Here is a 10,045-nt window from a genome sequence, read left to right on the forward strand (position 1 = left end):
TCTTCTTCCAGCTCTTCAACTGTGCCAAGTGATCCTCACATCCAGCATGGCACAACACCTGCAAGCAGCAGGACAGGTAAGTTCCAAAAGATGCTAGAGTATCGCTGCTACTGCTCCTTCAAAGAAATTATGTGTCCTTTTGCTCTGAAAGTAAGCTTTTTCAAAAATCCCATCCTCACTGGTATGGGAGATCGCTTAAAAATTCTCTGAAAAGTAAAAGCATTGCTTCCTCTCTGCTCACTGCTAAATTTTGAGTCATTCATATTTTCCCTTTTCTTCTTGTGGTACAGGTTTTGCAGTTTCTAATTTCCCATTCAGATACTATCCAGGCAATCCTGAGGTGTCAAGATGTTAGTGTTGGATCTCTCCAGGAGCTGGCCTCCCTGACAGGAATAATCAGCAAGGCAGCTTTGCCCGGTAGGAACTGCAGTTTTGAAGTCTCCTAGCCCCATCTGCATGAATCTCAGGCTTTGTTTTCTATGAAGAAATAGTAAGACATATAAGGGAATATCTACTACAACACAGAATTTTCTTGGTATGTAGAGCTCTAGGGAAAATAAAGACATGTTAAATAGTTGTTCTTGAAGTAAGTATGGTAGATTTGCAGTGGACATAGTGCCCTTACCAATATGCATTTGACTTCCCATTTTCTTTTCATTATGCTACCTGACAGTAAGTACTTTTTGTCTTTGAGATGACTTGCAAATGGTAGTGTTCAGAGTGCATGTGGTATCTTCAAAAAGAATTTTCATTCAGCAAATTCTATGACTGAGGAAATGAAGACAGAAAATTGTTTGCATACCCATATCTTTGTTAATGTCTTCTCCATTCTTATTTATTTAAAAAAGAAAGCTTCCAGGGAGAAGCACTGTGGATTAGCATACTGACATTTCTCTTGGGTGACTTATCTTCACAGAGGACTAATAATTATTGTGATGGATATAGTGATTTCTTCTGCATGCTAGAAGACTTGCTTACCATTTCAAAATAACTTCTCTATTTTGATGTAATGGCTTTCTTTGTTCAGGAGAGATGTCTGACTACAATAGAAAGGAGTGCAGAGCTGCAGGTTGAGCCCAGATGTTTGTTTGCTTACAGTATACTGAGCTTTGCACAACAGCTGCAAATTTCATGCTAACCTCCCTTCTCCCCTCCCCCCCCTGCCTTTTAATTACTTAGCAGAACAGTAAGCTACGTGCTCTCATGCATCTCCGAGTAGCTGCATTCATATCTGAATGTTTTCCTTAAACAGTGTGCAAAATATAAGTTGTATGTTTGGCTGATTTCTTTCTGATCAATGCTTGTATTTAAATGTATATACTGCATAAATCTCTTTTCTTTTGGGGAAAAAAAACCCCAAACAGTTAATTTAATGGCTGTATCTTTTTATCAGGAGTGCTGAGTGAGCTGGACATTGATGTTAATGAAGGGACGCAGATGGAGCTACAAGGACATATAGGCCGATTTCAGGTAATAAAGTTGTATATTTAACACTTGTCCTTTTAGAATTGTGTATGTAGGTGAGTTTCTTCCTGGTTTTGTACTCTGACTAGTAGCAGTTATGAAAGGGATGTTTTCCACCATTAAGAAGAACGTGTGGTGGTTTGGGGTTTGTTTTTTTTTTTTTTTTGAGGAGGGAGTTGGTTTGAGTGTGAGTGTAGTGGTTTGTGTGGTGTGTGTTTTTGGTGGTTTGTTTTTTTGGGTTGGTTCCTCCTCCTCTTCCCCCTGCACCACCCCCCCACCCCCAAGTAGAAAAGATAACATTTGGCAACATCAGAGTTGCTTCAGGGACTTTGTTTCTATCCCTGGCTTAGGATTCACCTTATGTGAAGGAGAAGAAGAATTTGAGGTCAACACCAAAGCATGTGAAGTAATGGAGAAATACTCTGTTACCGCTTTTGCCACAAGCATATCTCCAGCTCAACAATTTGGAGTATCAAACATGCTAGTGTTTTATTTCTTTCGTCCCCTTTTAAAAATAACCCTGATTTAGAAACTAGAATGAAAGCCAAGATAGAGTAAGTCTTGCTCCAAAGCTGTCATTGCAGACCTCTTTACAGCTCAGCATTCAGCATCCAGCAATGTTTTTGAAGCTTTGTGGTTCATGTGAGCAAGGACTTTTGTAAAGAAATATTTAATTGAAAACTATCTGTGAAAAGGGCTGCCCTATCAAATACTTTTGGTTGCAAGAGAAGGATGTGTTCTATTAGTAACTATAGTAACTATTAGGCCGACCAGCCTGAAGTAAAGTAGCAAGTTATAAACGATTGCTGTAATGCTGGGGTACTCAGTATGCTGCTGCATCATGTCAGCAAGAAATTCCCATAGGAAAGCAGAAAGATGATTTTTTTTTTTTTTTGGTTATAAGGAGTTTTAATTAGTTAATTTGAAAACTGAGCTGTTTTGAGCAAAACTGTGTAAATCAGTCATCTGTTATTGTAACTTTTCTCTCTAGTTTGTCCTGCTATTTTCATCAAGTAATAAAAGGATTTAAGTGTTTTTCTCTTCCCCAAAAGTAATTACCAAAAAGTCTTTGATATCTTTTTTTGCTGTTCCACACAAAACTGACTTACAGTCTGAGGCACTTTGGTGATCTTAACAGCCACATGTAAACTAAAACCGAATTTATTGATTGTTACTTCTTTTTATGAAACTGTTGAATTGGTTTTTGCACTCTACTTTTATGCAGCTTATTATCTTCATATCCAGATTTTATTAGTTTGTCTATATTGATAAAGGTGTTTTAAGTGGGAATGGGTAAGCCTAAACTGTCATTGATGCTAGTCAGTATAATAGTCTGGAAGAGACATAAGACAAAGTTGTGCACTTTTGAATTGCATTCATTTCTCAAGGAACTGTTTTAGGGTGCCATTAATTTTTAAATTAATTAAAGATGAGTTAAAACATTGTGTTTTGAATATTTAAATTTTGTTTACAAAGTGCTAAAAGTTTTATCTGCATTGCTCTCTTGCTATTGTGTTTTAAGGGATATGTATCACGTAAGTGAAAAGAATCATGCACTTCATTTTTTGAGATACTGATTAAAATGTTCATTTTTTACGGCAGCGCCAGTGCTTAGGACTTCTAAGTCGGTTTGGTGGTTCCGACAGACTGCGTCAGTTTAAACTGCAAGATGATAACACAGGGGGAGACAGAGTGAACAAGAGGGATGAAATTGAGTTGGCCATGCAACAGGTAAGGACACAAGAAGTTGCTAGAACCTTCAGTCTCAAATTGTGACATTTTACCTGCTGTGCAGATTTGTTTAGTTGTCATACTTGCATATGATAGTGGTAATGCTCTACACAAACACTACACTGTTTGGTATAGGATCCCACATTTTATTTCTGTTTAAAGTAAACCTTGAAAATTTGGTTACTTAAATTTGCATTAGCAACCATTATTGTTTTGGGTACAAACTCTGTGAACTTGGAAGCCTTAAATTGATCAGAAATTTTCAAAATGAAGGCTGGGTATAGAAGACAATGGCTAACACTAACTTAGAGCCAAAGGGGACTTAAAATTGACCAGAAATTTTAATGAGCAGGTTTGGGAAAGAGGCGAGGTTACAGGTCCTAGACTTGAAATAGAAGAGAGGCTGTAACTGTTCAGAAAAGAGAGTCATCGCATTCTGGTGAGAAGAGAGGGAGCAAAACATGTTGTTTATTGACACTTGCCCATTTAAAATTTGATGCTGCAAAGCCTGTAGATATTGTAACTGACATGCTGTAATTTTTTTTTTTTGGCAGATCTGTGCAAACGTGATGGAATACTGTGAGTCACTTATGTTGCAAAGCGCCCCCAGTTTTCAGCACGCTGTTTGTCTGTTTACTCCTAGCCTGTCAGAATCAACCAACCGAGATGGGCCTCGTCAGGGTGAGAATTTTGGCTTGCTATTTTATGAGACTGAATGGTGTGACATTTGGGCTAGCAGAAAATAACAAACCAGAGGCTGTAGTTTCACATACACTTTAAGTCACTTTATGCCAGTGCTGTAGCTGCCCATTTTCTAATTCTGGAACACATGCTTGCGCAGCCTTGTACTAAGCCAAATCAGGAAACTAATCCAATTTAAAACAAACGTGACCAAAAACTCCTTTTTAATTCACTTCTCATGGCAGCCTCATAAACATGTATATCAGTAAAAAGAAGTGTATGTAAATAAATAGCACAAGACAGGGGAAGGTGAGGATTTCTTTTTTCAGCATCTGTGCTGGATTACATTATGTGAAACTAGGACCTCGTTTATGACACGTAAGATGCGTTTTGATGCTGAATGGAACCCTTCATTAGGCCACATGGCAAGAGTTTACAGTGTGGTATTATGCAGCTGAGTGGTTAAAGTATTTAAATGCTGTCTTCTGGTCTAGTTACATTTCACGTGTTACACTCAGTACTGTACTATGCTGACTGCCTTCTAGTACTGCAGCCACAGAACTTTTTGCCTAGACTTTCATTTGCATTACTTCTGACACAGAGGTATAAAATATAAACTTGCCAGTGCTCTCATGTCTTTCACTACTTTATTGACAGAGAGCATACCTGATTGATTTCTTGTTCTTTTTTAAATTTTTTTTTAAATTTATTGTTCATCTTCTCCAGATACACAAACATCGGTGGTCCCATACTGGCACTTGCCTGGCTTGGGCATTATTGTCTACCTGCTGAAACAGAGCACTAGTGATTTCTTCAGTTACTATGACAGCCATCGTCAGAGTGTTAACAAACTGCAGAATGTGGAGCAACTCCCACCAGATGAAATAAAAGAGGTAATAGTTCTTCTGACTCTGTAGTCTCTGTATTGTTTGTAACTTAGACATAGCTGTAACAGAGACTCCAAAGCATCTTAGATAAGTAAATAGTTCCAGTTCTTGTGCGTATTCCTTTCTACTGTTGATGAAGGGGTCCATAGAATGAGTGACCTAAAACTTGGGAGAAAATGTTGGGCTTAACTTTGTAAAAGTTGTGACTTTCATTATAGTTGCTTGGGGATACATTTAATTTCTCCATTTTTTGGTCAGCAAGGTTATGCAAATTCAAAATAGAGAGCAGAGTTTTGAAGAAATAGTAGCTGACAACGAAGTTCTAGATATTGATAAGTAATTTTATTTGCTTATTTCTTTTGATGCTCTGTGATTTGCTACAGTCGTCTTGTTTTTCCTCTTCTTATCACAGCTGTGTCAGTCAGTTATGCCAGCTGGGGTTGACAAAATCTCCACTTCCCAAAAATACGTTTTGGCAAGGCGACGCCTGGTGAAGCTAATAAACAATCGAGCCAAGCTGCTTTCTCTCTGTTCTTGTATCCTTCTAAAATTGAAATGACCGTCAAAGTGATGCTCCAGAAAAGCAGAGAAATAGGAACGGGTTCTTTTAGATTTCTGACCGCTTTGAACAACGCTTTCTACAGAAAGGAAATTTGAAATACTGAAAATTAAATTAGTAAGAGGATATTGTTCTGCTATTGTCAGAATGTAAATATTTTCAGTTAGTAATTCCTATCATGGGGACCCTGCTAGGACTTTCTGCAACATTATAATGAAGGAGTTATTACAGCCCAGCTCTTCAATTCAGCATCCAGACCCACTAAGCATTCACATATGTACAAGTGTGGTGGAAGAAATATTTTGAAAAATAATTTTGAGGTGCCTATCAGAGCAACTGGAGTTTCCAGTCTTACGGTCAACCTTGCATAAACCTAATCTCATAAACACCAGTAATTCTAAGGAAATAACTAGTCACGCACAAAATAGTTGTCTGCAGCGGATCAGGATTCTCCTCTGAAACCTACTTTGGGAAAGATGTGCTCTTGCAGACTTACCTGTTGTAACTTAAGATGTAACTTAAGCCATCCCCAGCTTTATAAACCTCAGCTTTAATTCACTGTCTCTGCAACTGGGCTATCGTTACAAATCACATGAGCACTCATACTCTGCTGTGGTGCAGAGTGTTGGTTTAAAGCCTCTTCAGGGTGAGTAGCAGTCATTGAAGTAACCTAGCCAGCACCGCACTGAAGCGGGTAAGGAGAGTACAAGCGATCCGCTACCAGGCCATGGTGGCAGGGGTGAGAAGCTTCTGCTGGAGGAGGTGACAGGTGGTTGAGCTAACATCTTCAGCTGCTTCGAAGTGTGTAAATATGCTCATGTAGTTAATGTACAGTCTAAAGACAACAAAATTAGACTCCTTCACTTAGATGTGTCTACAGATATTATAGAAACATGTCTCTTCATTCTTTGGCGTCATCTGGAACACTATCTACTGCATTGCACACCCACTGACTCCCAAGACCCGCTGCTGTCCTCCAGGATGTCATTTAAGAAAGGAAGGCTGCAAGGTAAAATTTCTCAAACGTCAGAGTGCCTTTGAATAACTTCTGATGGTTAACTTTAAAACTGATTTGCTACTATTCATATTTTGCCATGTATATTTAATAAAAGAGATTTTGATTGGATTTGGCATACCTTTGGATTTTCTGCTGGAGAATTGGCAGTACGAATATTGTTGAGTCATAGACTTCTGGGTTTTGTCTATTATGCATAACCTCCAAAAGAAAGTAAAATTAACTTTTTTATTTCTGTTGTTCAAACCAAGTGAAGTTCAAACAATATAATGAGATCAGTGATTCAAAACTATTTATAGGAAAATATTTCAATATAATAATCTAAGATGAACTTAAGAACTAAAATTAATATTGGTGGTTTTAAACGTATTTTTAGAATTGTAGGCACCATTGATTCACCAGAAGATTTTAAGTTTGTTGAATTTTGGTTTTTAAAAAAAATAAAAATTAGGAATGGAAGGAAGTCAGAAAGGGAGAAGTGACCTGGGGAGGAGCTTTTTGCTTAAAGTGCCATGTTGTGTGGTCAAAATTATTTATGGCTCTTAACGTATTCTCTAAATCATTTAAGTAAAAAAATCAGTGTCATTTCTAATGCACAAGTTTACTGACCAGTTTGGAAGACTGCGTTTTAAACTCATTTTATAACTTGATGTGGAGAAGATAGTGTGGAGCAGCCAACGTAATTTTAACATCTCATTTTCTATCACTAGATTCCTTTGGTTCAGAGCCTAACTTGGATTTCAGTAGCGGACTGAATCGAGTGAGCCAGCACGATATAGAACAGGTGAGAGATGACAGTCTACCAGAAAGTACAGAATGCGCTTGACTACCATGCAGCTATTGAGAGCAGTCCGACTGTAGTTTTCCACCTCTAAACAACCTGTGGTAACACCGACAGAACTTAAATTTAGGATTAATGAAATGTTGCAGAATTTTTTTGGAAAGTATCACGAAGCAGGTAGCAGTTGTGCTGCTGCACACATATTTTCAAGTCTTAATATAAAAAGTTAAATGAAAAATGAGCTAGACTTACAAAAAAAAATTAATCATTCTTTTTCTCTTGTAAACCAGTCAAACGGTATGTATATTTTAATAATAGCTTTCTGAAAACATCAGTTATCCTTGAAAGACTTTCAATAGGAGGGCAGGATTCCAAATTTTCTGTGATCCTATAGCTGTTTACTACAGGTCAGCTGCAGCTAGGCTGTAGAGAAATGAGATCAAAAAGGGTAACAGAAACTGAGGAGACTATAGAATGTGAATGCTAGCAAAGACGTGATTTCTGCTTACACAGTGATATAGTAGTTTGTGTAAATTTGATGGAGAGGTGGCAGAAAAAAAGATAATTTCTATTAATAAATCCCACTGACACTTCTACTGCTGTTTGTGCAGAAAAAACCTGTGCTTAAAAACCTGTGCAGTCTGAAGTACCTTTATAAGATCTAGAATTATGAGAACAGTTGCATGTGTGTTTTGTGATGAGGCATCTGTCTTTTATTTCATTTGTTCAGAAGTAAAACATACAGTAACATCTTGCTAAAACACTTAGAATGTAATTAATTTTTTCAGGGATTGTTTACATACGTATTAATGAAAAAATGTTGTCTATGCACATGGACTCTAACCCCTAAACAGTCCTTAAGGGACTAGGAAAATTTTAATTGGAAGAAGTGTTTGTATGACTATAACTGAAGAAGCTGAATTATATAAGACTGTTTCGTTCCTAAAACAGGCATTTAATTCCTAAAACTTGGTGAGGTTGTAAGGTGGTAATATTTGGATAATCTGTAAATGCTCTGAGTCACCCAAAAACCTCCGTAGAAAGGCTATCCATTATATAATTTAGAGAGAAATACATAGGGGAAGAATGCAAGTAGTACTTATTAGGGGAGTCAGAACAAACATACTTTTGAAAGCAGCTTACGAGAAGAAAGTGAATAGTGAAACCCTTTCATAGTGAAAGGGTTGACAGGTAGTTGATGATGGATAAGCTGACATTCCAGAAAGAGAAGATTTTGTATTGATCATTGCAACAAATCTCTGTTTCTCAGCTTCAGATTGAAGCCACGAACAGCTTTGGTGAATCTCTGCAGAAGAAGCTTCTGGACATCGAAGGGTTATATTCTAAGGTTCGGTCACGATACACCTTTATTCAAGCTCTTGTTAGACGCATCCGTGGTCTCCTAAGGATATCAAGGACCTAAGAGACTCTAATACATGTTGCTTGCCCCTTGAAGCAATGTGCTAGGGCAGGCCTTCTGGATCACCAGATTTTATAGATCATACATTTTCTAAATAATGTCAAAAATATTTTGTTACTTTTTTTTCTTATCCCTATGGATCAGTTTTGTGTATTCTTTCCTACTGCTCCCGATTTGAGAGGAAAAATAAAGGATTGTTTTTAACTGAGTTATGATTAATGTAAAATTTCAAGCAAGAAAGAATGCTAATGGAGGACATCGAGGAAACAAAAATTTCTGCAACTGTGATGATATTACATTTATGGATGCTTTCAGAGAAAACTAAAAGGTCTATGTCTGTTTATGCTGTTCTTGCTTCACACGCAGGTTTAATGAAAACATGGGGTTCATGTTTCAGCACTTGCAGACTGTGATCACTCTGCTGTGGATTCTGTATGACGGGTGATCATTTTGCACTGCGAACCGCTTGTTCCTGCTCCCTCTTGTCCTGCCTTTTTTCTGCTGACAGCGGTACAAGCTGCTTCTCTTTGGACAAGTCTAGATAAGAAAAAAAAAAAAATTAAAAAATGGGGAAAGTGATGGAAGGTGACTGCCCTAGGTTTGGTTCTTATGGCTTGGGGGAGTAAAGTTTTCTGTGCTGTTCTTGCTGGAACAGGAGTATAAAGACAGAATAAAATGCATGAGGAGGAAGCCAACATGCTTGAGTGGTAGCCTGGTTCTGTAGTTACAGATTGTTCTCATAAGAGACACGGAGATATTCCTACCTCTGTTAAAAAAAAAAAAAAAAATCAGTGTAACCACTGATCCACTGTAATTGAATTAATGCTGATTCAGGGTAACCACTGATTCATGTAATGCACATGAGGTCTGGCGGACAGTCTGATCTTAAAGCCTGATTCTCCATGTGCGCTTTGTAAATTCTGCCTCCCCCCCCGAGTTTTCATTACTTAGTATTTCACATTTTTTACGATTTTATACTTATTCATCAGCACAGACTAATTACATGAATTTCATCATCTTTTATGCAGGGATGATGATAGCCCTGCTATCAGGTGGTGGTTATTAGCTATTCCATAGGAGCAGCTAGACATTAATGGTTTACATAGTTGGACTTTGCCTGTTGATTCTCAACGGGGCTTTTCACGTTTCTCCACCATCTCGGTGAAAAACAGGAAATAACGTACAGAAGTTTCTCATTAAATACACGAACGTAACTTTGCCATGCTGCTGGCCCAGAGGAATTCGCTACGTTTTAGAAAATACCGTTATGGAACCGGCTGCTCCTTGTGTGGAATTCGGCAATTTCGGTAACACGTTTACCATGACTTCATCCCGTGACGCTCTAGGTCCAGCGGGTAGCTCACGGGGGCCAGCACCTGGAGTTGTTCTCCACTCTCGGAAGCGCAACGCAGGCGCCGCTTTGGCCGCCTACCGGCTGCTTCCGCGGCGGTGGCCAGCCCTGGGCTAGTGACCGGCGTGTGTACGGCAAACCGCTGCCGGAGCGGAG

At 38.4% G+C, this 10,045-nt stretch overlaps 1 protein-coding gene across 1 annotated transcript in view; it reads left to right on the top strand.

Annotated features, from left to right (window-relative positions):
* NUP205 (nucleoporin 205kDa) overlaps positions 1–8,783 on the top strand; it is a 54,247-nt gene extending 45,464 nt beyond the window's left edge. The window contains 10 exon segments of the mRNA XM_009321337.1: positions 1–76; positions 291–417; positions 1,394–1,470; positions 3,067–3,195; positions 3,750–3,876; positions 4,603–4,769; positions 5,176–5,299; positions 6,203–6,331; positions 7,048–7,121; positions 8,389–8,783. The exon segment at positions 1–76 is cut by the window's left edge and continues 66 nt beyond it. Of these exon segments, the coding sequence (XP_009319612.1) occupies positions 1–76; positions 291–417; positions 1,394–1,470; positions 3,067–3,195; positions 3,750–3,876; positions 4,603–4,769; positions 5,176–5,299; positions 6,203–6,331; positions 7,048–7,121; positions 8,389–8,541 (1,183 nt within the window). The 3' untranslated portion in view covers positions 8,542–8,783.
* Positions 8,784–10,045: the final 1,262 nt, after the last annotated feature.

This window comes from Pygoscelis adeliae, unplaced genomic scaffold (assembly GCF_000699105.1).
Source record: "Pygoscelis adeliae isolate BGI_AS28 unplaced genomic scaffold, ASM69910v1 Scaffold232, whole genome shotgun sequence".
NCBI classification, from domain to species: Eukaryota; Metazoa; Chordata; class Aves; order Sphenisciformes; family Spheniscidae; genus Pygoscelis; species Pygoscelis adeliae.